The sequence below is a fragment of the Dasypus novemcinctus genome, chromosome 13 (genome assembly GCF_030445035.2).
Source record: "Dasypus novemcinctus isolate mDasNov1 chromosome 13, mDasNov1.1.hap2, whole genome shotgun sequence".
Classification (NCBI taxonomy): domain Eukaryota; kingdom Metazoa; phylum Chordata; class Mammalia; order Cingulata; family Dasypodidae; genus Dasypus; species Dasypus novemcinctus.
In genome coordinates this window covers 86,190,072-86,217,198 of record NC_080685.1, presented here as the reverse complement: position 1 = coordinate 86,217,198, position 27,127 = coordinate 86,190,072, and the positions used below count along the sequence as shown (strand labels likewise).

Genomic DNA, 27,127 nt, shown 5'->3' with positions numbered 1-27,127 from the left:
GTGCAAAGCCCCATTCATGCCTCGTTTGGACATGTATCACATGATGTCATTTCCCCCTTACAGATTTGTTTGCTCGCACCTGCAGATAGGCTGAATTGGGTGGAAACAGTCCAGGAGCAAGAAGTTCTGGGTTCTAGTCTAGTTTCTCATTGAATCAAGACCCTCAAAATCCTTGGATCCTGATTCTCTTTCCTGCAAAATGCTCATAGCCACGTTAGTCGGCCTCTCCTGTGGTTATGCTAACCCAAAGAACGATGGAGGTGAAGGTGCTTTGGGGACAGAAGCACCAGCCTGGGTCATGTCAAGGCTGTTGTCAAGCACGCTAGAGGGAGAGATGCAACAAATGCGGACACTGGTTCCCAAGTGCACTGCACAGAGGGACTTCCCACTGAGAGCATAGTAAGAATGTCTTAGACTGGGAGTGGTCTTTGCTTGGAGGTGAATTTGACCCTCAACCCATCACACAGCTCAGGCGGCTCTCAATCAGTCCTTACCTGCCTCACCCCCACTTGGCTTTCACTTGGCCAAGCCCACCCTCAGAGCGGTGTTGTAGGAAAAGAGCACTGGATTGTCAAATGGAGGACAAGTTCCTCTATTTGCAGTGGTCCTCAGTTTCCCAGCCATGCGTGTCCACAGCGGCCCCATGGGCCTCTGTCCTCGTCCCTCCTGCTCTATTAGAGGCAGAGCTCTTCCTCCTTCCGTCTCGCCGCATCTCCTCTCCTTTCGCTCAGGCCTCTCCTGATCTTCTAAGACCCGTCTGGTTCCCCAGTCTTCCTCCTCCTCCATTCCTTCCTTGTCCTTTCCTCAGTCCACAGCCTCTTCTCTCACAACAAAGATGCCCAGAGCCCCTGGTCTCTAAACAGGTCTCTTCCTACCCCCTCCCCTCTTTTGTCCCCTATCCTTCCAGTCCAAACCGAGGCGAGCGGCCTCTCCTCCCAGCCCCCACTTCCTCCCTTCCCACCCGCTGCAGTCACTCCCTCGGGCTCCCCTGGCTTGGCCAGCGGTGCTTTCCAAGGTGGCTGGTGACATCTGAATCAGCAGTCCAGGGCCTTCCCAGCTTCTCTCCTCTTTGCCTCCCCAGTAGCACAAGGCGCTGCTGCCCAGCTCTTCCGGTAAGGTTTTCAGCCCCTTCCTGCCCCCCCCTCACAGTTCTCCCTCTTTCCCTGGTCCTTTCTCTGCTAGGAGCACTTCTCCACTTCCACCCGGGCCTCTCGAGACTTAACCGCCCACCACGACGTGGCCAGCCCTGCTGTGCTCATGGCTTCACCCACCTGAACGCTCGAAACCTCGAGGCAGCTCTGGGCTCGCCCCCAGGGCCCCGTGCCACATGCTGCCTGGACGCCCACCCAATTCTTTCCACTCAGCCTCTCCACATTGGGCTCTTCTTTCTCCTCCCTCAAAGGCATTCTTGACCCCTCCCCAATGCATCAGTGTCTGCTGATGTAACCACAGTGTCGCTAAAGCTCCAACGTCACGGCTGTTCCGTTTTGTCCACCCCTTGTCTTTTACTTCCATATTCACCGCTGCCCATGTCTCAGTCCAAGAATGGCCGATACAGGGATGGGAAAGAAGGGCCAGCATGACCTTCATCGATCACCTTAGTGATTGAGGAGGCTGTGGGCATGGAGGGCAGAGAGGAGGCAAAGGTCGCCCCGGACATGTGCAGTAGCCCACGGGGGCTCTCGGTCCACTCTGCCTTGCACACTGGTGTGGAGTTAAGTCTTTCCAAAGTGTTGCTTTGATCATGAAACCCTCTAATCGAGACCCTCAATGGCTCCCCAGTACCAAAGGCAAAAGCCCCCTGAAATTAAAGGGGTTTTGTAATTTAGCCCAAACCTATCTTTTCAGCAAAAGCACACATCAGGCCTCCCAATGAACTGTGTGTCTTTTGTCCACCCTGCTTTTCAGTTTGTTCCTGCAGGACCCTCCTCACCCCAAGCCCCTGGTCCATTTCCTTGATATCCTCTGCCCTCCTTGTGCTCAGATGCCCTCCGGGATCCCAAAGCCTAGAGCTCTGTTGCAAGCGTTCATCCCTTTCATTGCCATGCACGTTGTTTCTCCAACCCTGCCTCCTCCTCCTGGATCCTCCTGGACTCCAGGCCAGGGAAAGTGAGGCAGAGCCGAGCTGGAGGGGTAAATGGCATAGGCTCTTACCTGTCTGAGGACACTCTGCAGTTCCTTGCTGGACCACATGTCCGACAGCAGGAGGCGGGCAGCTTCTGCAGCCTTGGGGGAGACACTGGGCGGACGGGAAGGTCACTTGTGAGGTGAGATTCCAGGGGCATAAGACAGCATACCCTCCTCCCTCCCGACCCCACCTCGAGGACTTGGAGATGTGGGGGGCCCTGGGGTGCTGAGGGGGGCCCCACTGGGTGCGGTGAGCGATGATCACTCTACATAGTGGGCACAGCCCCCTGCCCTGCCCATCTCAAGGCACCCCAGGATTCTGCTCGGGGCGGCCTTGAGGGGCAGTGCTCTCCCACTCCTGCCCCCAGCCCTTGCCCTGGGAGGAGAGCCCCATGGAGCAGAACTATGTCCCCACTCGCTGCTGTGCCCTGCCTCCTGCTGGCCCTCTGAGGACCAGGGACCCCTGTGTGTCTGTCTGCTGAATGCAGCCCCAAGGCCTGGAGGCTGGGCCCTTAGCTCCAAAGCGTGCCCGGCTCCTGGGCCTTCCCTTCCCCACCCTCCCCGGCCCCTGCCCCGGCCCTGAGCGCAGCGGCTGCCTGCTGGGGGGTGAGGCGGCCGGCCGCTCCCCCACCTGCTGCGGCACAGGTTGACGACGTTGTTGAGCATGCCGCTGGAGAAGTGCTGCTTGGCCACGTGCGGCTGCGAGGTCATCAGGTTCCTCACGGTGTAGCAGGCCGAGGACAGGATGTCTTCGGAGTTGCTGGTGTTGCCAGTGTGGCTGGTGAGGAGCCTGATCACTTCCGGGAACACTTGGTTTCCTGGGAGAAGGAGTAGGGGCCATGGGTCGGGATGACGGAGCAAAAGAGCGGCTGGCGGATTCCCTCTGGGGCCACAGTCCTGGACTGCGCTCACTCACGCTCCAGGCAGGATGGCCCGTCATGGGGCTACGCCAGCTCCAGCTCGGGGCTTCGGGGTCCAGAGTGGACCTCTGCCAACCTGCTCCCCATCCTTCACGGCTGGCCTGCCTCCCAGCCCCCCCGGAGTGCTCAGCCCAGGGGATGGTTAGAGACCCAGACACTGGAAACTGGGGGGTCTGCCGAGTCCTGTCTAGAAGGGGAGGAGAGATGGGTGGTCCCGACACCACAAAGGCAGCACTTACCCATCATTCTGTGCAGCACAGGGTGGCGGGACATGTTGCTTAGGAGCGAGGCTCCAGAACGCACCACATCCGAGTTGCCAGATTGCAAGAGGCGGGCAATTTGTGGCAAGCCCTTCTCCTTCAGCCCGATCAACTGGCTCATGCCGCTAGACATCTGAGAAAGAAGGACCAAGTGAGGACCTGGCCTGCGGCTTCCCAGGCCCGTGGCAAGCAGAAGAGGGGCCAGGAACCCCAAATAAAGAAACCTCGGAACTTTTTCCCTTTTGCATTGGAGGCTCTGGTGGGGAGATAAAAATGTCCTCGCCCTCGGGCATCTACAGAACAGGCTAAAATGCACCTCCCTGGGTGGGCCTGGAGCCCAGCTGGGTAGCAAGTGCGAAGTCTGAGGGCCTGCGATGTTTCCGCCCTTGGGCGACCCAGGGTCAATTTCCAGACTAACAGACGGGCCAGATGCCTCTCTGCAGGCCCTTAGGCTCAGCTCTGCCTCCGTCACCTCTGCTCCAGCATCTGCTCACAAGAAGCCATGTGGTTGGAGGCGTTTGGAAATTAAAGAAGATGTGACCATCTTCCAACTTCTTTTACCTCCATGAACACGTATCGAGCACCTGCTCAAGAGCTGGCTCAGGGAGAAGCGTGGACCACAGAGACGGACACGAGAGGGCCCAGGCCTGCCTGGAGATACCAGCCAAGGACCCCAGAGGTGGGTCAGCTCCTCTGGGCCTCAACGCAACAAGGCCACCCCACGCCTACCCTGACGCAGGTGGGCTTGGTGCTAAGACCTCAGCCTCACGGCCTCACAGTCCAGAAATTTCTTCTTTACCCTCGGTCTTGCTGCCACCCGCTTTCCTCTCGTCCTGAGTAAAGCTGAAGATCAGTGGCCGCTCTCCCCGTAGAAACCCTTCCCGGATGGCAAACAGGCCTCCTCCGGCCGCACCCCTACCTTCGTGCCTCCACACTGACCCACCTTTGCCCGACACACCCCTTCCCCAGACCCTCTTTCCACCTGTGAATTCAACCCGTGGAAGGCTCCCCGACCACAAACACACTCCCTATGCCTGTCCCCACCCCAGGCCCACAGCCTGGGAGGGCCGGCACAGGGCAGGGGTCTCTGTGGGTGCAGATGGAACCTCCGGCGGGGGCCCTGCGGTGAGTTCTGGAGGGAGGGGCACCCCCGCTCCATCATCACCTCCCCGGGCCTAGCCCAGGGCCTCGGGTTGCCAGGCCTCCTACACGTGTTTGCAGAGCGAAGCTTGAAGCGGGTACGTTTTACAGGACTCAGGCCTGGGAGAAGCAGGGGACAGAGCCCGGCCCGCGAGGTGGAGCCTGGAGAGCTGCAGCGGGGCAGGGGGCGCCGCTCACCAGCCCCTTGCTGGCGGTCAGGTTCTGCAGGGCACCGGCACAGGCTTCCAGCGTGGCGTCCTTCTTGCTCTTGCCCATGAGGTTCAGGTAGGTGCGGATGGCATCGGAGTGGTACAGCCAGCTGCTGCCCTTGGGGTTCGTCTCCTCCTCAGGGAGCGGGCAGTCGTAGTTGTTGTTCTGGGGAGAAAGAGCAGGTCAGGGGGGTGCCTGGAGGGGGGCCTGACTCAAGCCCTCTGACCCCAACCTCAAGGTCCTGCTTCCTGGGTGGGAGGGACTGAGCAGGGACCTGCCTTGGTGGAGAAGGGCCGCCCCGCTGCACCCCGGAACCCTGTGTACTGCGGCAGAGGAAGAGGCCAGGCGACTCCAGCTCTGTCTCCAAGGCAGGCAGAGGGCACTGCCGGGGTCCCGGGAAGTTGTGGGCCCGGGCGGCCTCCAGCTGGGTGATGCTGCCTCCCCTCCTGGCCTCAGACCCTGAGCTTGAGGCTCCCTCGGTCAATGGGGTGGCCAAGGGGCTGGCCTCCAGCACGCTCCCGCCAGGGGAGGGAGCCTAGCCACCCTCCACAGCTCCCTTCTGCCTCTGGGACAGCCTGGGAGGGCGCGGGGAGCAGGAGAACCAAGGGGAGAGGGATGAGGGTTCCGGAGGTCCCTAAGTCCTCCAAGGGAAAGGCAGAAGGGCGAGGGAAGGCTTTACCCATCAGACAGCAAGAGCGGCCGGGCCTGCAAACAGAGGGCTGGTGCTTTTGACCTCTGGGGGGTCTGGGCCCCCTCTGCACGCAGCACGGAATGTCCTCTAGCCTGCACCCACAGCGCACACAACCCCAAGGCCATGCTTCGGGCTGGGCTCGGGCCCCCAGGGCTGGTTTCAGGCTCCAGGAGGCCAGAGGGCAGAGTGCGGATGAGGCAGCGGCCCTGGGGGAGAGCTCGGAGGGGCGGGCGCGGGCTCTGCGCTCACCATCATCTTGTCGCTCTTGTTGCTGAAGCAGCCGGTGGAGGACTTCTCCGTGTAGGCGTTGCGGGCGTTGTACTCCAGCTGGCGGTAGCGGGTGGGCACCTCGGCATCCAGGCGGTAGGAGAGGTTGTGCAGGATGCACATGCAGTTCTCCACGGACTGGGGGCCGAGCAGAAGCCAGCACCTGAGCCTCTGCCCAGCGCCCGGCGGGCTCCTGGGCTCCCCGCCCTAACTAACAGGAGAGGGGCAGGCACCTTGGGTGGCACCCTGACCCGGCAGGACATGAGCACGGGGCTGACAGGTCTGAAGGCCTCCCAGTAACACTTCCCAGGACCTGGGTTTGAATCCCAGCTCTTTCATTTCCTGGCTGTGTAAACTTGAGTCACTCGCTTCACCTTGCTGGGCCTCAGTTTCCTCTTCTGTAAAATGGGACTAAAACCACCAACCTCACTGGGCTGTGGGACGACGATGGAAATATCCGTCATGGAGCCGGGCACACAGTAGGACTCAATAGGCAGTGGCTACTGATCTTAATGCTATGGGTGGTGTGCTGATGGGCAGCCTGGGATGGTGAAGAACTCGCCCTCTTCCTGGCACAAACCCCTTCAGAAACAGCCCCAGTATCTTTTGGGTTCAAAAGTCACCTTGTCCCCACTGCCCTACCATGCCCTCTTTTCATCGCCTCCAATATCAAATACCCCATATGAAAAGTGTCAAACCACCCAAAGTCTACACAGAGAGATGGGGCACTCAGCTCCCAAGAGCAGCGGCCACCACATCCCCCCATCTTCCTCTGGTGAGCCTCCCAGGCTGGCTTTGGGACAACAGACTTTTCCTCCTAACGGGGCTTGGCCTGCTGAGGTTTGCGGGACGCTGACTTTCAGGGTCCCGGGCTACGTGTCGTGGGGGGTGTTCCCCCCAGAGGAAAGCCTGTTGCATGCAGGGGCCAGGCTGAGCGGCCATGCCACAAGGTTCTTTCCTGGGCCCCCATCGTTGCTCCTGACGGGGAGGACAGGAGATTACTGGGGGCTGCCTGTCCTCACTATCCTACTTGGTTAGTTTCTAAAAGTCCCACTGCCGGCCCCTGTCCTGCCACAGTGGAAACATCTCAGCTTTCAGTTTATCTTCACACCATGATTTTCCCTTTCCGTCTGTCTGTGCCAGTGTGCCCAAAGGTGCAGTGGGGGCAGGAGGATGGCTCTGCCCATGGCTGTTTGGAGAGGCAGTGGGAGAAAGCACCAGGGTGCAGCCATCAGAGCTGGGGGATGGGCTCCATGGTACCAACAGAGGCGGCCAGTGTTCACTGAGCATTTGCTCTGGGTCAGGCATTCCTCTATGTGGTTTGCTCAGTAACTGACTGAATCCTTACAACAGCCCATAGGGTGGGCGTTATGATCCTCTCCATTTGAGGAACAGAGAGGTTAAGTAAATGTCCACACTTGCTCAGCACTGGGTGGGGGCCTGTCCCGGGCAGGCTGGCTCTGAGCCTGCACCTTTAAGCACCGCTGTGTCTGCCCGAGAAACCTGTGAGGTCAAAGCACTCTGTATCCAGGTGTCCCCTCGCTCTGTCCCAGCCCTCATGCTCCTGTCCTACCACCAGGCCAAACCTCATACGGACCCCGAAAGTGCAGACCTGACTCGTGGCATCTGGGGGGAAAACTGTCAGGACTTGGAGTCGAAGGAGCTGCCCTGAGGAGCTGCCCTGTGAGGGGGCCAGGGGCCAGGGCCTTCGGGCCCTGGACAGAGGAGGGCGTGGGGTGGGGTGGGTGCTGGGCGGCCACCTCTCACCTTGTCGTCGCAGCGGTTGGCGGCCACGCAGTTCTGCACGTAGGCCACCAGGGCGTCAATGAGCCCCGGGTAGTTTCGCATGGTCTGGCGGCCAGCGTCGGCCGAGCTCAGGTTCCTGAGGGAGAGAGCGGAGAGGGTGGGGGGACAGGGGAAAGGAGGGACGAGGGGGCAGGCAGGGAGGAGAACAGGAGGGGGAGGGATGGGCAGGGAGGATGGGGCAGGCGTTAGAGGTTGGGTTGGAGGGGCAGGGAGGAAGGAAGAAGGAAAGAGAGGAAAGGAGCAAAGAGGAAAAAGGAAATGAGGAAGAAGGAAAGAAAGAAAACCATCTAGTTCAATTCCGCCCAGCCCTAGCTGAGGCTGAGATGGGGTCCTCTTGGAGCCTCGTTCTTTTCTACCCTCTTTTCTGTGCTCTCAGTCCTTGGTTCTGGAACTTTTATGGCTGTCAAGACCTCCACTGCAGCTGACAGCCCAAGGCACTGTCTTGCCAGTGGGGCTGGAAGCTCCTGCCTCTCACCTCTTCAGGGCAGGAGGAAGCTCTGCTGGGTGCTGGGGTCCCTGATGAGATCGGAGCTGACCCGGGGCTGGGCCAGAGGCACCCTCCCCACCAAAGCTGAGTCTGCCCCCCGCAGTAGGCTCATGCCCAAGCAGGCTGGGCCCACCTGCCTGGTTCCTCCCAGCCGGACTGCAGTCCCATAAAGTCCTTAATTACACAGGCCGTTCCTCCCCCCAGCTCCCTGCTCCCCAGAGGCTCCCACTGGAAGCTGGTGGGGAGGCTTCAGGGAGGAGTGCAAGTCAAGACAGGAGCACATGCCCACTGTACCCCCACTCTGCAGGGAGCACTCTCAGGAGATGGGGAAGACAAACCCCATTACAGCAAGGGATGACCCCAAAGGGGAGCTTGCTCCACCCTCCCATCTCTGTGTGCACCTCCCAGTTTGTAAGTCTTTGCTTCTAGAATGAGCACACCCAGATTCCCTCCCTCAATAGCTCCACGGGACTTGCCACACCCTGATGTGGAACTCATGAAACTTTGGGCAAGGGGGCATCTTCCAGTCAACAAATACAGCAAATTGCTTAGTGCCATAGCTGGAAGATGGCTCATTAGCAGCCAATCAGTGGACTTGTCTAAAAGAAAATTCTCCAAGATGGTATAAGAAATGCATTCGGGGGGTGCTGGAGGAGGGGGAGATGGTTGGATCCGTTTGAATATTCTGATCCAGGCCTTTCCACTATTAGATTCCAAAGATGGCCTCCAAGTTCCCTCCAAAGGTTGGAGGATCCCAGGCCGTACGCAGATCCAGGGAAGTCAGGGGTGCCTGGGACCCACCGGGTCTCACAGCCGGCCCAGAAGGGTCAGCCCCAGCTTCTGTTACGTTCTCTGGCTTGGTTAAATGTCAGCTGAGAAGGGGCTGCCCAGGGGGAGGGTCTCAGGCGGGGACAGGAAGACCCCATGTTCCTCTTGGCTCACCTCAAGCAGCCCGTGGCGTTGAAGAAGACCTCGGGATGCACCAGCTCCGTGGGCATGTTGCTGTTGCCGTCGCACCAGCCCGAGAAGGGGATGATGACGCGGTCGGCCAGGACGGGCAGGGCATCAGTAATGAGCTCCCCCTTCAGCTCGTCCGAGGAAGACAGGTTCCAGAGCAGCCCTGGGGGTGGGGGAGAGTGAGCCTGCCGCAGACCCCCGCCTGGGCTCTAGCAGGTGGGCCCTCCTGGAACACCTCCTCCCAGGAACATCAGGTTTAGCAAAGCTCTCATCTCATTGTTTCAGGAGTCCATTTCTCAAGGTCCCAACTGGACCGCAGAGAACATCTTAGAGTTCTCTATTTAGGTCAAAAGTCGGCACATGGACGGTGATCAAAAAACACTTGCTTGATCAATGGCTTTCACTATACATTTCAGCATCAGAATCTTCTAACGTTCTCTATTTGCCATCTGAAAGTTATTCCAGAAATGCTTATCTGTTGTTACTCTGTACACGGTCTCATCTTCCTGGTCCAATGTGAGGTCTTCGAGGTGAATTCTACCTCTTGTGACCCCCCACTGAAGCACTAAGCATGGGTTTTGGACCCAGGATGAGTGCTTAAGACTTGTTAACCCTTATCCACATATGATACTCTACATTTTCCCATCATCTTCAAATCCCAGGGCCGGCTGAATGTGAACTCTGCCTGAACATCAGCCTTGCACTCTTGCCTTCCATCCTCAAAAAGACCTTGACTTCCTGGGGGAATAGTCACCACCTGTACACTACCAACCTGGCCAAAGCCAGTGCCATGGGGCTCTCAGGACAATAGCCTGAGGGGCCAGCAGCCTTGCACACCTCCCCATCCTGGCTCTCCATGGCCAGGTGTCCTTACCCGTCAGCTGTTTCTGGATCTCAGTGCTCCCGGTTCTCCTCAGGAGGTTGACGGCCTCACGGATCCCGTTCTGCCTGCGGGTCTCCAGCTTGTTGGGGGGGCTCCTGAACACCAGGTTGCGCAGGGCGCCGGCCGCGGCCTGCTGGACGTTCTGGTTGGGGCTGCGGAGGAGATCCACTAGCTTGCAGATGCCTCCCAAATGAAACACCTGCAGAAACAGGGAAGGCCATGTCGCCCGGTTTTCAGAGCAAAAAAAAACCCCAACTTTCAGTTTAGAAACATCCAAGTCAATCCAAATTAATAAGCAGTGCGAGGTCATGGTAAATGGCAGACCAGGAGAGAAAGGAGTTAGGTTCAGATCCCAGCTCCTCCACATCCTTTCTGGAGGACCCTCAGCAAACCACTTTCATCCCTGAGCCCTACTTACCCCCTCTGGATATGGTGGTGAGGATCAGATGAGAAAATGGATGTATACATACATTTAAAAAATTCTGAAGCAGAACACAGACATAAGGGAGACCCTCTCAAGGAAACTCTTTCTCTTTTGGTTTGATGCAAACTACTCCTGGACTCTCTAGGAAACCACTTCCATCTCTGGGCTGAATTGCATAGTTCTGTGGGTGTTCTCCCTGCCAACCAAACTTGGGAGATGCAAACAAGCCATGTTTTCCACTAGAGACGTCTGATGAGAGAGGGGATCATGAGATGGTGTGTGTGAGAGAGAGAGAGAGAGAGAAAGAGGAGAGACAGACAGACAGGGAAGGTGAGGAGGAGAGGGAGAGGGAGAGAGGGGTGAGGAAGAGGAAGGAGAGAAAAGGGATGGGAGGGGGGAGTTTAAGGATGTAGAGTTGAAGGACGCAGAGTCACACTCTTTAATGGAACTGGAGGAAGGGATAACTGTTGAACCCATGGCTGTTGCTGAAGTGTCTCTTCCATGACCAGTGGAGGAAGAACACCTGGCTCCACATCTGTGAGGCAATATCCATTCACCCAGAGGGCTTTGCTTTGCACAGAGGGTTAAGATGCTCAGCCCTGACCTTGGACAATGGCAAACATTCTCCTCTCCCCAAGTAGCTGGGCAGAGTGAGAAGGAGCCAACTGCAAATGCTCCCACCCATTCTCTAAATGCAGTTCAAGTTGACACACCCAGACCCTGCCCAGGTCTATCAGGGAGAAAGGTGTGCAGCCAGTTACCTGCTGCTTGGCAGACTCATCCTGGAAGCAGGTGTGCTGGATGTAATAGGCCCCGATGGCCTGGTACTTCTCATCCTGGCAGCTCAGGTATTGCACAGCCTTAGGGATGGTCAGTCCACTGCACTCAATGTCCTCACTGCAGATTCTGGAAGGAATGGGACAGTAGGGGTGGGTTACACAGGGTGGGCTGGGATCCCTGTGTGAGGAGGCTCAGAATTTCCCTTTGAACGTTCAAATTGCCACAGCTTCACCTGCCTTCCAGAGAACCAGAACAAGGCAGCCTCAGGCCCACTTGGAGAATACCCCTGTATTCCCAGAGGAGGGAAAGGTTCACCCACTGGATTTCCCCAATGTGAGAACATTGAATGTAATGAGACCCTGGTTAATACTCAAGCAGGAAAGTTCCCTTTGCACTGAGTAAAAACTGCCCTGTTCCCTGAGGGGGAACTCCTGACCCACCCTGCCATCTCTTTCCCAGTTGTACCTGCTATAGGGAAAATAGAAGAGCCTATCTATCTGCCCATCCATCCATCCATCCATCCATCCATCCGTCTGCCCCATTCCAGCTGACTCTTCTTATGCAAAAATTCTTACAATTCCTTTCTACTGCCACCACCTTCCTACCCACATGATCACTCCCATGGGGCATCAGCATCAGCCTCCCAAATGGCCCTCTTTGCCGAGCTCCCCATCTAACAGTCTTGGCAGAGTAGCCGCCCTAAAACTCTGTTCACTGTGTTGTTCCCCAGCTAAAAAATTGTCAGTGGATTCTCCATTCCACAGGTTCACATTTAAATGGTTTTGACTGATATGCAAAGGTTAGACTGAACCATATGAAATGGTTATAGTCAACTTTTTGAATCACAAAGCCAGAAATTTCAGGTCTTAACCTAGTACTCTGGCATTCTCATGTCTTGTACAATCCCCAGCCCCGACAAGGATCTACTCCAGAAGGTCTGCTCTCTCCACTGATCAGAACGGCCCTGAGTCCGTGTCTAGAATGTCCTGCTTTCTCCTTACTTCCCAGGTGATCCTAATCACCCCACAGGTCCTGCCGAGGTCCCACTTCTGTGAGGACTTCCCAGGGAGACAAAAATCCCTCTTCTAAGAACCCCTCAGGCCTCCATGGTATTTATCTACAGGCAGCTTTTTCACAAGTCTGTATTTTGGTTCCAAACAGAGACTTAGGGTTCCTTGAGGGCAGCAGGCAGAGCTTCCTGCGACTCTTCCTCATTCCATATCCTCCCAACATTTATAGAAAGAGCCCTCTCTTCATTTTATTAGCCGACTGTCTTCCCGTAGTAGGTGTTCAATAAATATCTGTGGTTTTAGTTTTGGCAGCCCAACTCCATTTCTGGGAAAATCAGTCAAGGGGCATATCTCCTTAGTTCTGAGTCAGTAGCATCCCTACCCTGGATCGAGAGAATGTCGCCCTGCATCCGTCAGTCCAATGTCACCTCTTAACGGCCTGTCACTCACCCCATCCACACCTCACCTAGATCCTATCCTCTTTCGGGGCCTCTGGTTTGGGGCAATGAGCCAGGCCCAGATGCTAGCCTGATCAGTCTCTAAGAGGGAGGTCTCTGAGTCCTTCTCCAAATCATCCTGAATGTACCTTACAGTCTTCAAGAAGTTGGGATAAAGTACAATGGGGTTCTGCTTATTTGAAGAACACTGTGGTATGCATAGGGAACACACAGGAGCAGTGTCAGCTGTGCGGCCTCAAGCAGGCTTCTTAACATCCCTGTGCTCAGTTTCTTCCTGAGGAACACAAGTGCCCAGCTCCAAGGAGCTGGGAAGATGAGAGGTAAAGAATGTGAAGCTCTTGAGGCTCTGTGAGAAGTGGTTAATGGAGCTCTTGCAGCTGCAGGACAGGTCTGGCCTCTCTCATTCATGACTGAAGCTCCTGCACTTACCACAGAGCCTGACACATAGTAGGTGCTCAATAAATAGTTGCCAAATAAATGAATAACAGTGATCATTGGGTTTGGTATAGAATTACCATAGGACCCAGCATCCCACTTTTAGGCATAGACCCAAAAGAAGTGAAAGCAAGGACTCAATGGTTATCTGTTATCTATACACCAATGTCTGTAGCAGCATTATTCACAATAGCCAAAAGGTGGCAGCAACCCAAGTATCTGTCAACAGATGAATGGATTTAAAAAATGTGGCCCATCCATACAATAGGATATTATTTAGCTCTAAGAAGGAATTACATTCTGATACATGCTACAGCATGGATGAACCTTGAAAACATCACGTTGAGTGAAATAAGCCAAACACAAAAGGACAAATATTGTATGATCTCACTTTTAGAAAAAAATTAGAATAAGGAAATTTACAGAGCTAGAATACAGGTTACCAGGGGCTGGGGTTGGGGTAGGGAATGGGGAGTTAATGCTTAAATTGTATAGAGTTTCTATTTGGAGTGATGCAAAAGTTTTGGGAAAGGATAGTGGTGATGGTAGCACAACAGTGTGACAGTATTTAACTCCCTTGAATTATATATTTGAAAGTGGTTAAAATGGAAACCTAAGTTGTATATATGTTACAATAAAATTTTTAAAGCAACAGTTCAAAGGTTCATGGGGCTCTGAGCCCTGGAGGGTAGGCCCACAGGACACCCTTTTTGTCTCATTCACCCCAATGGGTGATGGTTCGTCAACATTTACAGGATGCGTGCTCCGTCCCTTAGCTCTACACTGTGCCCCTCAGCTTTATTTTATTTTAGTCTATTTGTCCTAATTGTCTTTAGAATTACCGGCCACATTCCTTGGAGCATGGCCCCACTGCCGTCTCTACACCACGGCACAGTCCACTGCTCTTCGCGAACACGGATGGACATCTACACCCCCACCACCAGAGGCTCTGTCGCTAGAGCGAGCCCCAGCCACCTGGAGGGCTGGTTAAAATTCACATTCCTGGGCCCCTCTACCAGTGTTTCCGAGTCAATGGGTCTGGGTGGGGCCCGAGAATTAGCATTTCCAACGAGTTCCCGGGTCGATGCTGCTCGCCTGAGGACTGTTTCGAGAACGTCTGGCCTAGATCACCTTCTCTGAGTAGCCTCCCTCTGTTCATAATCTGTGATGCTTTGAAGTCTACATACTTAACCTGTTAGTTTTAGTGTCTGGGTCTGTTCCCCCTTCATACTGCGAATTCCTGGTCAGAGACTCCCCAAGGGCAGAGACTAGGGACTCCGTGAGGATGGAGGCTGTGTCTTTCCCTTCGTCCCTGGAGCTCCCCTGGCAGAGAGCACCTGGCTCCCAGCCCTGCCCCGGCCCCCACCCCAGCTTAGCAGCACTCACTTGGAGCTGGCCCGAGAGTGGCCAAAGGACATGTCCTTGTTGCATGATATGGGCGGGACACACACTGGGTCCTGCTTGGAGTTGCAGGAGGGCGGGTGCACGGGGCACTTCCTGGTGGTCTTCTGGCCACTGCAGGTGCTGTAGAAGCTGTAGCGGTTCTGGACGGACTTCTGGCTCTTGCTGCCCAGCGTGCCCTTGCGCAGGGTGCCCCGCGGGTCACAGTAGAGGTCGGGCTCGCTGCGGCTGGCCTTGATCTTCTGCATGAAGCAGATGTCGCTGCCCGCGCCGGTGGCACAGCTGCCTCGGGGGTACTGGCGGCCCCAGCTCTCCATCTGGCTGTAGGAGCTGAAGCGCCTGTTGTCAGGCTCCCGCTTGAGGGTCCCGTTGTAGATCTGGACAGGGGAAGAGAGAAAGGGTCAGTCAAGGCTCCTGACTGGGAAAAGCCAGCAGCTATGGGATCCGTCCCCCCGCTCCGCCACCCTCCACAATCCTACTTCTGGATTCACTCCTCGAAGTGCTCATAGAATTTTAGCCATCATCTGATATATTGTGTGTCAAACTGCAGGTTGTGACGCATCATGGACTGTGAAACCAACATAGTGGATTGTGGCCACCATTAAAAAAAATAGAATAGAATAAAATGGACTGGAATATAAACTATTAGAGCGCAAAACAGGTAGTGAAGACAAGTGTTGGTTTGTGAAACCATGTGTGAGTACTGGGTTATTACGTAAAAAGCATTTCTTACTGTGGGTTGCAGGCAAAGTTTGATGGCCACTGATCTGGTCCCACACCTGCACAGTCCAGAGGGGAGAGGGGCTTCCAATGGACACTAGGTGGGGGAAGGGCAAACCGGGACTTGGACCCCTGTCTCCAAGGCCTGCCTGGTGCCATGTCCCACAGCCTTCCCCGTCCCACACGCTAAGTAGAGGGAAGCTCCTCCTATTCTGGCAATTTCCCTACAAGAAGCAAATGGTGACAGGGTCCCTAGGAGAAAACCCTCAAAGGCCAAAGAGGGAAAATAATCCTGATCCCTGAGCCCCTGTTACAAGGAACTCTCTGCTCTGGACACACCTGGACAGCTGGAGGTAGGCCTGGAGGGCTGGGGGTGCCAAGCAACTTTGCTCTCAGGCTTGCATTGGGGAGCAGCTGGGCAAAGGATCAATCCAGCTGCAAAGCCCACGTGGACAAGGCACCTGCTGGCCTCCCTGGGGATTGCTGGCAGAGCCAGAGACCTGGCAGGAATCAGCTTTGGAAAAGCACTGTCCAAGAAAGACTTTACCAGGTGCTCACAGACCGGTGGGTCTGGCCTGCTCTGACTTGTTCTCAAACTAGAGGATCAACAATCAATAGGCAGCCTGGTAAAAAGCCTCGACACAGGTGCTGACTTGGTGCTCACCATTCCTGGGACAAGCCAGGGCCAAGTTCAACAACTCAGAGCCTGCCCGCCCCACCGGATGAGTGTGTGTACGTGTGTAGGGGGAGGTGGTTAAGCAACTGGGTAATTTCCCTCCACACCAGATTTACCCACACAAGGCTGGGGAGGGGCTGGCCCTCAGCTGGTGCCCCTTCATCTCTGCAGAGAGAGTTTGGGAGAGCAGGACACCACCTGTGGTTCGAGCCCCCAGGAAGACTGGGTGTCAGGCTATCTGTCAGAAGTGGTGTCCAAAATTCAGAAGCCAAAAAATGTTAACCTTGGCAATGGTGCCCTTGTCGCCTTCACCCAGCCGCCCAGTGTATACTCAGGCACAATTTTCTTCTCCAGACCGGGTCAAACCAGCTTACCCCGAAGGGAACTGGCATGTGGGTGTCAGGGGAGGCACAAGCAGACAATAACAAGGCAGAAGGAAGAAGAGTTGGGTGGTTTTCTGAGCATTTGGAGAGGAAGACACATCTTGCAGATAACATGCAAAATATGCAATTGGGCTTCCAATGCTTTAGGCCGATGGCACACCCTCTCGTCTCCATTCCCCTTGCCAGGGAAAGAAGGAGGCAGTGGTGCTTTGGAGGAAAAGCCAAGCACTCCCAAGGCAGTCTAAACCTTAAATGGAAATGCAATCAGGAGTTCCTTTGTTCTCAGTAAATGACACTCCTGGACGTCATCTCCAACCCCTGATGAGAAGTTCAAATGCTCCTTCTGGCCAAAACCCAGGGAAAATGTGATCATGCTGATTAAGCCTGACAGAGGCTTTGGGCTTTGTCCTTCTGTGTTGGGAAAAGGCACAGCAGCATCTCTGCTAAGTCTCAGCCAGGGTGGGCTGCCCACAAAGAATGGGGCGCTGGCTACAGCCCGCAGGGATGCGGGTGTGGTGGGAAGGGAGAGACGCCCCATGGGGCTGCATTTCCCAGCCTCCAATTCCCCAACGCCCCCATCAGCCACACCCCAGTGTCATCACTCATTCCTGGAAACCCCAACCAGCTCCTCCATCATGGATGCTGGTGGGATGTTGTGTCTGAACCTGGTGTCTGAAGACAGCTAATAGACGGCTCTCTCTCTCTCCCCCATCGCTATGGCTGTCACTTTGATAACCTGGAGAAAGACTTCTTTTCCCGTCCTCTCCCAGTTGCACCAAGTGGTCTGGGCTCCCCCCTCAAGGCTCAGAAAAGGCAGGCTGCACCCAGCCTCCCAGCCCGGTGCAGATCGCCTGGAGCCTAGCTGAGCCTGGAGCCTTTCCCCCTGTCTTCTGAGGCTAAAATCCAGGTGCATTTCTCAAGTGCACAGAGCTCAGACTCCACAGCAGAGGAAGGCACAGCGGTCAGAGCATGGGTTCGGCCTGGGTTGATTCCTGGATATGTCTATCACCAGAGAGGTGGCCTTGGGCAAGTTGCTTAACTCCTCTGTGCCTTAGTTTCTTCATCTGTAAGACTGGGATTATCATAATACCCAACATACAGGGTTGTACTGAAAATTCAGGAGCTGAGTATTTGTAAAGCACTTGGGACAGTGGGTGACATAAGTGTCTGTTCAGTAGGTACATCCATATTCCTCTGACTTTCAGATGGGGGATGGGCTGGCCCGGCTGAAGGGTTTTACATGGCCCCAGTCACACGTTGGAGAGCTGCCAGCTGAGGGCGGAGGAACCCAGGAAGCCAGGACAGCCCAGGGCAGGGGCACAACTTGTATTCAGAGCCCCATGCTGGTCTCACCCCCGCAGCCACGGAACAGGTCTAAATATGTTTCGGAATGATGGAGGAATGGGGTCTGCCCAGATGGGGCTCCCAGAGTGGAGCCAGGTCTTATGACAGATTGGCGGGGTGCTTATTTATGTTGGCACCATCTGCTGTTGCGGCAGGACATTTCTTCATGGTGCAGGATGCCCCAAGCATTGCAAGATGTTTAGTGCCCCTGGCGCCCAGACCTTCAACGTTGGTAAGGCCTCCCAGTCACTGTGATGAGCAAAAACGTCCCCGTGCATCATTTCCAAACATCCCCTTCCATGTCCTAAGCGAGCAGCTGCAGCCAGAGTGGAACGCAGGTGTGGGCCACACACACAGGCCCACATGTGCTCGCAACTTTGTCGCTGGGCTGGGCCTCCCAGGAACACCCCCACACTCAGATAGATGGCTGCTGGCAGTGCCCTCCCCTATGAATACAAAGGACAGTGGGCACACACACCCCTTCTCTGATTAGCTCATGTGATTTGGGAAACTCCACCCTCAGGTGGGATGGTCGTGAATCAGAACTGAAATCCAACATCGTGGGAGCAGAGCTGACCGCTCAGGCAGAGTAGGCTGGGCTCGACAGCCAGGGGGAAGCCCAGGACGCATCCAGAGAGACATGGGGGGCGCTCTTGGGGGAGGCAAGCCTGGGAACCACATGCCAAGGCGGACCAGAGAGAAAGCTGCTTTTAGCAAGGAGCCTCCCTCAGCCAGTCCCTGCTCTGCTCTCCCTTCTGCTAATGACAGGCCTTGTCACTCACCCACCTTTCTCCCTGGGGAATGTGTTATTTTAACCTCACACTGGATGGTCCCCACCCCCTCAGTGTAATCTTCTCTTCCTGTTCCTCCTTAAGTCAGGAAGCTCTCAGAGGTCAACTCCCTCACTTCACAGACAAGGAAACTGAGTCCTAGACAGTGACTAGTCCAAAATAAAGCAATACAAGACCACGGGTCCAGGGCCTCCAAGAACTGAAGATGGTCAGCCTTCCTTTGTGAGGTCCATGTAGTCTAGAGAGGCCTCCTCCAAACCGGAAGGGCCCTGTTCATCCAGGATCATCGGATAGGGACCATAATCCCTCAGGAAGAGATGGGGTGGCTCGTCCTTCCATCTGAGATCCTTACTGATTTCTACCTTTCCAACCCCACTGGTCAGCCGTTGGGCCCGGCTGTCATTGGTTCACCTGGACAGCTCTAGCACCTCCCTCCTGCCACCCACCCTGCCCTGGGGCCTGGGATGCCATCATGCCAACCTTCGTCAAACAAAGCTTTCATTAGACCGTGCCTTGCTTGAGAGCCTATGGAGTCTCTGTTTCTTGCAAGACAGAGTCATCAGCCTGGTCCCACGCTAACCTGTCCAGTCATCTCTTCCCCTCCCCAATGCACCCCTTCTCGCTGCCCCAGGACATCACATCACCCACCCCACTTCTGTTCCAGTTCTTACCCCTGGATTGCTTTCCTTGCCAACCTCCTCTCAAACTTTCTTCAAGGCCTCTTCTCAAATCTGTCATCTCCACAAAGCTTGCTCTGACCCAACCCAAAGCCCTTTCTCCAGAAACCAGGAGTGCCTACAGTTGGAGTTACCCTCACAGCCCCTCGCCTCTGGTCTTGCTGGTGCTCCAGTAGCTAATGTAGATTTTTGTCACTTTCCAAGTTCTCCAGGGCAAAAATGCCCTTTATTGTGCCCAGAACTGGACTGTACTCACAGCAAGTGCTCAAAGAGGTGCTGTGACTTGTCACAGGAGTTTATGCCGGGGATGGAGCCCTGATTCAGGCTGCTGGCTGGCACTGGGGTTCCTGTGGCCTCCATGGGCACAGGGAGCCACCATAAACTAAGTGAGCTGCCAGCAAGGTGGGAAGGTTCCAACAGGAAGAGCAGTCTGTGAGGATGACACAAAATGGGTTCAATGTGACAGCCCAGGAGGCTTCACTTTACTCCTTGACCGGGGAGTCAGCAGCTTGGCGGCTAAGCCCAGAGAGTTCTCCAGCAGCTCTGGTGGGCCAGCCAGATGCTGCCCAGCTCCTCGGGAACCAGGCATGTGCCAGGGAGGCCAAGATGAAAAGAGTGCCTGTGTCCCAGCTATTAGCCCATTTTAAAGCAAGCTTCTGCCAGCAAGGTGGGGCCGGCCAAACCGGCTCTCCAGCAGGACACACCCTGCCCTTCTCTGCAGGACACACCCTGCAAAGTGCCCAACAGGGCGGTCATGGGCAACGTAAACCTCCCGACACCTTCGTCATGAGAGGGTGTGAAGTGCACACAGTTCACAGGTTTGGGGTGTCTCTCGCGCCTAGTGAGGCCGTCCTGAGAAAGGACCTGTTGTTGGAAGCCCCTCCAGGACAGACCCCCTTTGCGCGCCCCCACCACATGCATGCCCATGAGCAGGCAATGACGTCTGATGTCTGAGCAAACAACTGTGCTGGCTCCAGCCCCAGCCCTGCCTCAGTGTCCTGCTCCCTTCTCAATCACCAAACTGGGGGAGGAAGCAGAGTTTCTGAAAATCTTCTTTCCTCTCCCCCTCCACACCTGAGAAGTAGGTTCTTCTCAGTTCCTGACACCCTACAGAACGGATCTGGGGAGCAAGGGCCTGAGACTGAATATGCTGACATTTCGATTTTCTTTCGGAAAAGAGACTGACCCCTGCAAATGTTTGCCACTTCAGATGAGGATCTCATAGGCCTGAGTGACCAAGGACCCCCAAACCTCAGCCCAGCCTAGGGGATGGCCATTCTGCCCTCCAGGAGACCCACGTTCTGTGGTCACTGTTTGGTCGTCAAACTCAGAGGCTGATCCCACTGCCCAGTGACAACTTCGAGGGTGCACCCCGGGGAGGGAAGGGCAAGGAGGCCTTAGGAGGTGCCCAGTGTGAAGTGACTCCTGGATCTTGGCTCCCAGAAGAAGATACTTGAGGGTTGGGAAGCTCCCTCTATGCCAGCTGTCCCCATCCTGTGCTGGGACATCTGAGGAAGAGCTCCTCTTCCTCTGGGCAGCTCCCATGCACTGAACCAGGAGGTGCTTCCCAGTCATAAGACTGTGGGGTGGGAAAACTTGGAGGAGCATGTGCTTGCTTGACCACAAAAAGAGCTCCTTGGAGAGTGCAACAGTTGAAGGAAACCACTCCTGCTGATTAGATCATCATGAATCTCACATGAAGGGAGGGACAGTTTTCTAGGCCCTCTGTGCTTGGGTAATAGATTTTTTCTTTGGAAGATGAGTGTACATACAGTGTACACACACACTATCAAACGCACTCCCCACCTGCCTACGTGGGAACACATCATTTGGACTGGGGTAGACCCAGGAAGGGAAGGTCTTTGGAAGTTACTGGAGCATATCCTAAGAATACCATAGCAGCGTATGGTGCTTTACAGTCTGCAAAGAGCTTCCCCATTCATCATCTGTTGAAGTCTGACTGTATCCCTCTTCTCCCCCCCCAACCACTGCACCAATGAGAATGAGCGTCCTCATTCCCTCTACAAGCTCAAAGAACTCGAGGCTTGACCCAGCCACAAAGCTAAGATGTGGCAGATCCTGCCCTAGGACTCAGGCCTCTAACCTCTGCCTGTTTGTCTTCTAGATCCTCTGCCTGCAGAGTTTGGTAATGAGGAAAAGTCCAAGTGGCAAAGAGCCTCTGCTGCTCGGGAGCAGTCTAAAGGGATAGGATTTGGGCTGCTCCAGGTACTCCACCACATCTCTGGCCAGTTGTGGGCCTTGACCCCTAGAAGAGCCCTCTCCCAAGTATTCCAGACAAAGGAGGTGCCTGCCCCTCCTCTTTAGGCTGATTGTGGGGCGTCCAGACATTTTAGAAGAGTGTAGCTGCTCACCTGTGTGACACAACGCTACTGCCAAAAAACTAGCTGGAAGACTCTGTCCCAAGAGATGTCTGTGGACAAGACCTTGCCCTCATGGCAACTGGCCCATTCTAGCTAGGACCACAAAAGGGAAGGTGCAGAAAATCAACTGTGCTTGTACCCCTCCAGCCACACCTCGCTCCAAAAGCACTGCTGAGCACACACGGGAGGGTCTGAGAAAGCAGGGAGCTTGCTACCGTCAGTAACTGAGGCTGAGCTCTACAGTCTCCTGGAATTGGTCAAGTCTTGCTGAGCAGCTCTGGGCATACGCTGGGCACCTCTGCCCCCAGCCTCTGGGGTGGTCAGGAGGGAGGAGAGGTGGGGAGGGGCCCCTGGCTGGCCCTGAGCCCTCCAGCGCTCTCCAGGTCTCTGAGTGCTCCCCCCTCTCCAGCACGGTGGGGTCCTCTGAGTGCCAAGTAGAGCCACAGTTAGCTATGGAAGAACGTGGGGACTTCTTGCAGACCCTCTCCAGCTGGGTTCCAAAGGGCAGTCTCCAGTAATAGAGCTGTGGACTCTCCGTGAGAAACCTCATCGGCAAATGCTCTGTTCAGAAACCCGTCCAGCCCGGGGTGTGGCTGGTCACCTCCATGTGGGGGGGGGGCCACTCACTTTTCTCCCTGGGGAAGAGGCACAGACAATGGAGACGCCTCCCCCAGATCCTCAGCTCCCTTCCCTGACCTTCTGGGTCAGCCTTGGGAAAGTTATCTGAAAGGATCAGCTCTTCCCTGTCCCAGGCCTGGGAATCCCCCGAAGTGTGGGGCTGGCGCCACTGGCGGTTTCGAGGAGACCGTAGTGGAGTCAGGACTGAGCAGGAACTAACACGGGGCACAGAGAGAGCGTTCCTTGTGTCCCTTTTCTATTTTGATTACTACGAAGGGAAAGTTGAGGAAGTCCCAGTTGGTGCCAGTATGTTTTAAACAGTTGACATCCTCCCTTTCTGACCAGAAAGAAGAAAAAAGTAAAAAAAAATTTACAAGCTCAGAGCTTTCTCTCCCACAAATTTATCTGGAATTAGAAACGGTTTTTTCCCATTCTATTTGTTATCATGGTTATTAAGATTATGGTTTGCCTTCATTTACTTCAAGAGATACTTTTTCTTTTCCCCATTTCGGTTAGTGACAAAGTTTCCTTTCAAAAGAAATGCATTCGAATTTAAAAGTAATTCCATTAAAAGCCAGTAAATAATAGTTGGGAGGCGAGAATTCTACCACTGAACCACCAATGCTAAAGCCAGTAAATAATAGTTGGAATGATGATTTCACAACAGCTGTGACAGCAGAGTGCAAATGACAGGTTAGGGAAACCCGGTTGCCCCTGGAGACAAAGGCCGGTGCAAGTGAATGTAAGGAGGGGCACAGCAAGCGGTCAGGGCATCCCGGGGCGGGCCCTAGTTCTTCCGCTGACCAGCTGTGCGGCTGTGGGCAAATCACTTCACCGCTCTGAGCGTCGCTTTCTCCAGCTGCAGAGCGCCCTCTAAGGCTTCTGACTTGACAGTCTCTGATTCAGCCCTTGCTGAGAGTCAGTCTCCAAAGGGCTCACCACTTGGGAAAAGGCCCACTAGCCGGGCAGCCCCACCCGCTGCCAGGCCGCGCCCTGTGCACCGTGCGGGGGCGGGAGGGAAGGGAGGGGCTCCAGTCTCGAGCGCCCCCCCCCCCAGCCGCCACTCTCCCCACCTGCGTGTCTCCCCGCCACACACACACCCGTGCCCAGCCCGACGTGATTTTGTTTTTCAGCTGCGTTTGCTCTCCTGGGGTGGGAAGGTCTCCGCAGAGACACGCCTGGGCCCTGGGGGAACGCTGAGCCTCGCCCTGGCAGAGGGCGGGGTGGCTCTTCCTCTCCCTTGGGAAATGCTGCTGCGTTTTGTCTAGCTGAGCCCAGGGACAAAAGGAGAACTCTCAAGCCAGAAAAGGGGCACCAGAAGAGCCAGGGAGAAAGGCTCTGTCTTTTGATGGTCCTCCCCGCTCCCCTGCTGTTCTTGACTTTGGAGCATCTGCAGCGCTTGCCCAAGCGCCTTCCTCCCCTCTTTCTTCACACACACTCCGCCCAGAAGCCCCCTGGGCTCTGGACCCAGTTCTGCCCAATCTATCTGGGAGGTACTGGGCAAGTCCGTGTACTTTTCTGTATCGATTCCCCTGAAAATAAGGTCAGAATGAAAGCATCCGGTTTACCAGCCTGTCTCAACAGAGACGGAAGGATCACCTGGGGACGTGAAAGCCTGAGCGCTCTGTGTAAACTTAAAATACTACACTAATTCAAGGGGTTACTAAATTACAGCGATACTGAAGATTTGAGGTTTTCCCACTTGAGAGCTGACTAAAGATGAGTCCAGTGGGGACTAAAGCAGCCTTGCAAGCTGCTACTTGCGGATTAATCCAGAACCTCAAAGTCCCATCCCCAGGCCTCCCAGATGCCAGGAACTAGGGCTGGCGCAGGGGAAGAAAGCTCTGAGGTCACCTGGTCCCACCCCTCATTTACGGATGAGAAGACAAGGTCTGGAGAGGTTTAAGTCAGCTTGTGCTACAAAATCTAGCATAAAAACTTTTATGCTGTTGTTTCATCTGTTAGTTGTTTTTAACTATGGAGTATGGACTTTTAATACTTGTTTGAGTGGGTTAATGCTTGTCAAAGGAAAAAGAGCCAAAACAAAACTCTCCTATTATTCTTCTGGAGTAAAATAAAGGATTTACAATTATCTTTGATTCTTCATATCTTCCCTCTAAACCTTCAGAGGCTCCACTTTGAATGTAGGTGTGAGCGGAAGGCTGGGGAAGGAAGGCCAACTGGCATGGAAGTTTCCTTCTTTGGGAGAAGTCGTTAACCCATTCTCTGTGGCCAGAGAATTATCTGCCTCACAGTATCACTGTGGGATTGGAGAAACGGAGCCCCAGGCCCACCCAAGGACTCATTTTCCCAGGCTAGCCCTAAACTCAGAGCTCTACAAAAGCAAAATGGAAGTGACTCATGAAGACTTGCTGATTGTTAAGCCAAAGATCTTCTGCCGAGACTCCTGAGACTAGAATTCCTTGTTGTAGACCCTGTGAAGGACCAGCTGCTGATTGAGTCCTAGGCTGGCAAAGCCCGATGCTTCCCATAAGCTATGGAGCTGCCACCAGTCCCTTGGCAGATTGCCCTGTGGTGCCCAGGGTCTCCCTGGCCAGGAGAGTGACAGGCGAGGTCCTGGCTTCTCCTGGCCTGCATGCTCCTCCCTGGGGCAGGAGGAAGGGGGGGGCCAGTGTGCGCTCAGCTCACGAGGGTGTCATGGGTTCGGTGGCCCTTGGGAGTCGGCTGCAGAAGGCCAGGGAGGCTGACAAGGCGCCCTCTTTGGGGCAAGGTCTATTGCTCCTGAAGGGTCAGAAAGGGAGGCCGAGGGGCTCTGCTCAGACCACAGCCCAGGCCTCCTTCTGCTGAGCGGAGGCCGCCTCTCCTTCCAAACCCAGTCCAGAGCTGACGCTGAGGGCACCCTTGGAGGACGCGTGTCCTCTTCCCTTTGCATGCCCAGGGAGCTGACATGGGGCAGGCAAGCATTTGACTGATGCTACACCTGAGGCTCAGCAGGGAAGCTACCCACCTGGGCAGTAGCCACGGAGAAGCCCCGCCCAGGCCAGGGCTCCTTCCTCTTCTCCGCACTGTCTCTGGACTCTAAAGGCCCATCCCTCACGTAGCCCTTCCTCTGCCAGGACGAGGGGCCTGTGTGAGCTCTGAAAGGCTGAAGGCAGGCATGCCGGGTGAAAATAAGCTGAGAGAGGAAACTCTTTACCTGGGCCCCCACCTGAAGGGTGACAGAAACTTCTCACAGACAGCAGAGCCATTCCAATGGACCATGGCTTACAGAGGAGGGCCCGTCCCCAGGGAACACCCCAGAACAAAGGCCTTTGCCATGGCGGCCTCCTCGGTTGAAATGTAGGGAGCGTCTCCAGCGGCAGCCATCTGCCCGTGAAAGCACAGCGCGCTGGGCTGCGCCTCTGCAGGGAGGGGCGTTCCCAGCCTGCCCTGCTGGCTCTGGCTCAGGCGCCACCATGCTCTCTCTGGAGGCACATTCTGTCCCTCAGCAAGTAGGAGCCTTGCCTCTTCTTGTTGGATGAGAGCCTGGGGCCCTTGTGGGACCCTCCTACCTCCCAGGGCTGGCTGGGGGTGAGTCACGAGCTGGCAGCAGGGACACTGAGTTAGCAAACACATCAATCAATCAATCACTCCCTCTCCGAGCAAGATCCATGCCATGCTTGGGAGCAGGAGCTGGGTCCATTTTCTGTCTCTCCATCACATGGACTTTTCCGGAAAAGACAGAGGCCCAGCACGCCCTGCCAAAGGAACCCAGCTCGAGCATCTGGAAGGTGGCTTCAGAGCCGAGACATGGGGGCAGTGGTGACGGTCTGCGTCTGGGTTAAGTCAGGGTAGTTATTAGGCAGGCCCATTTGCTGGCCCTCAGTTCCCCCATCCTATTGCCAGGGTTTGTGAACTGCTGTTTTCCCGGTGCCTGGAGGTGCTCAGATGAGAGCAGGGAGGAAGTGCAGAAGCCACATCCCTCTGCAGGCCTGAAGTCAAGCCTCAGCGGGAGGAGCCGACCCTGCCTCCAGCTCCTCACTGGCTTGGGGAGACCACCGTGCAGGCTTTGGCTACAGGGACCTGCCGCCACTCACCGTCAGCTCTCAAGTCACACAGAACCCTGGAAAACTGGTGCTGAATGCATCCTTGGCTGGGATCAAAGAAAACCAAGATCTAGGGGAGTGAAGGCCACCCTGGAACTCTCAGCTGGTAGCGGTCAGCAGAGACTGGAACCCAGACCTCCCACTGCTGGGCAGATATGTCATCTCCTTAACCCTCCCACCGCCCTGGGAGAAAGGAATTTTTACCCACTTCAGAAATGGGCAAGCCGAGGCTCAGCGAGGTTAAGAACTTGCCAGGGTCACACAGCTGGTTAAGGGGCAGAACTAGGATTCGGACCTAAAGTTCCTGGTCAAAGTCTCTGCTGCCTCTGGGGCCTGCCTCTGCTGCCCGTGGACTGGTAAGACTTTCTCTTTCCACTGCTCCAAGGGAAGAGGACCTGCCGTGTGTTTCTCTCCGGCATTCCCGCTCTAGCACCTGGCCCAGGACTCTCTCCTAGCGCGTGCTTAAGCAACACGGCTAAGGGGCCTGAGGGTGAACCACAAACTAGAGAGCAGTGTGCATAGATTTTCTGTCCATGACCGAAGCTTGAGGCCACCAGAGTCTTCTCCTCTGTAGAAGAGGCTCACACAGGTTTCTCAGGGCTGAGGAGGGCAGGGCCTGTTCTCAGGGCCGGGGTCCCTACGACGTTGTCCACGGGACCCCATCATGATGAAATCGTCCAATACAGACACACCAGGTAGCCGAGCACCACCGAGAGGGAGCTGGGAGAAGGATTTGCAGGCAAATCCTGGGTCAAAGCGGGGAAATGGGGTCAGTGAGCAGGACAGAGAATTCTCCTTGGTTATCTTCTCGGGGATTCTCACCCGAGTCAGGCTGGGCTCAGAGTGGGGCCACCTCGGTGGGCCGCGTTCCAGGCCTTCGGGCCGATGCGCCTGGGGCTCTTGTGCTCTGCAGGTCAGACCCTGACAGGACGGCCTGGCCAGAGCCATAACTGAAGAACGTTCCAAACGAAATGACTCCCAGAGACTGCTCAGGATGTGCTTTTGGATTTGGAACTAGGAAAACCCTTTCGAGTTGGAGTTGAGAGAAAAGGGGATTATCATCTTCATTCGGGAACGTTCCCTGGAAATCAGAATCCTCTTGTTTCAGCTTCGTCTAGGATACACACACGTGATAAAAGCCTGTTTCGGCTTCAGAGTAGCAGGGCTGTGCTTTCCGACAGCTCCAGCTGGATTCCCTCACCCTGGTGCTCGGCGGACCCAGCAGAAGGCATCCA

At 55.4% G+C, this 27,127-nt stretch overlaps 1 protein-coding gene across 1 annotated transcript in view; it reads right to left on the bottom strand.

The window, feature by feature from the left end:
* The window catches only part of PKP1 (plakophilin 1), a 46,558-nt gene that overhangs the window by 4,713 nt on the left and 14,718 nt on the right, over positions 1–27,127 (bottom strand). Inside the window, exons 3-12 of the mRNA XM_058274940.2 lie at positions 14,242–14,633; positions 10,934–11,078; positions 9,740–9,947; positions 8,851–9,028; positions 7,383–7,497; positions 5,598–5,753; positions 4,646–4,822; positions 3,287–3,440; positions 2,759–2,945; positions 2,155–2,239 (exon numbers count right to left, since the gene is read on the bottom strand). Coding sequence (XP_058130923.1) covers positions 2,155–2,239; positions 2,759–2,945; positions 3,287–3,440; positions 4,646–4,822; positions 5,598–5,753; positions 7,383–7,497; positions 8,851–9,028; positions 9,740–9,947; positions 10,934–11,078; positions 14,242–14,633 — 1,797 coding nt within the window. The remainder of the gene's footprint in view (positions 1–2,154; positions 2,240–2,758; positions 2,946–3,286; positions 3,441–4,645; positions 4,823–5,597; positions 5,754–7,382; positions 7,498–8,850; positions 9,029–9,739; positions 9,948–10,933; positions 11,079–14,241; positions 14,634–27,127) is intronic.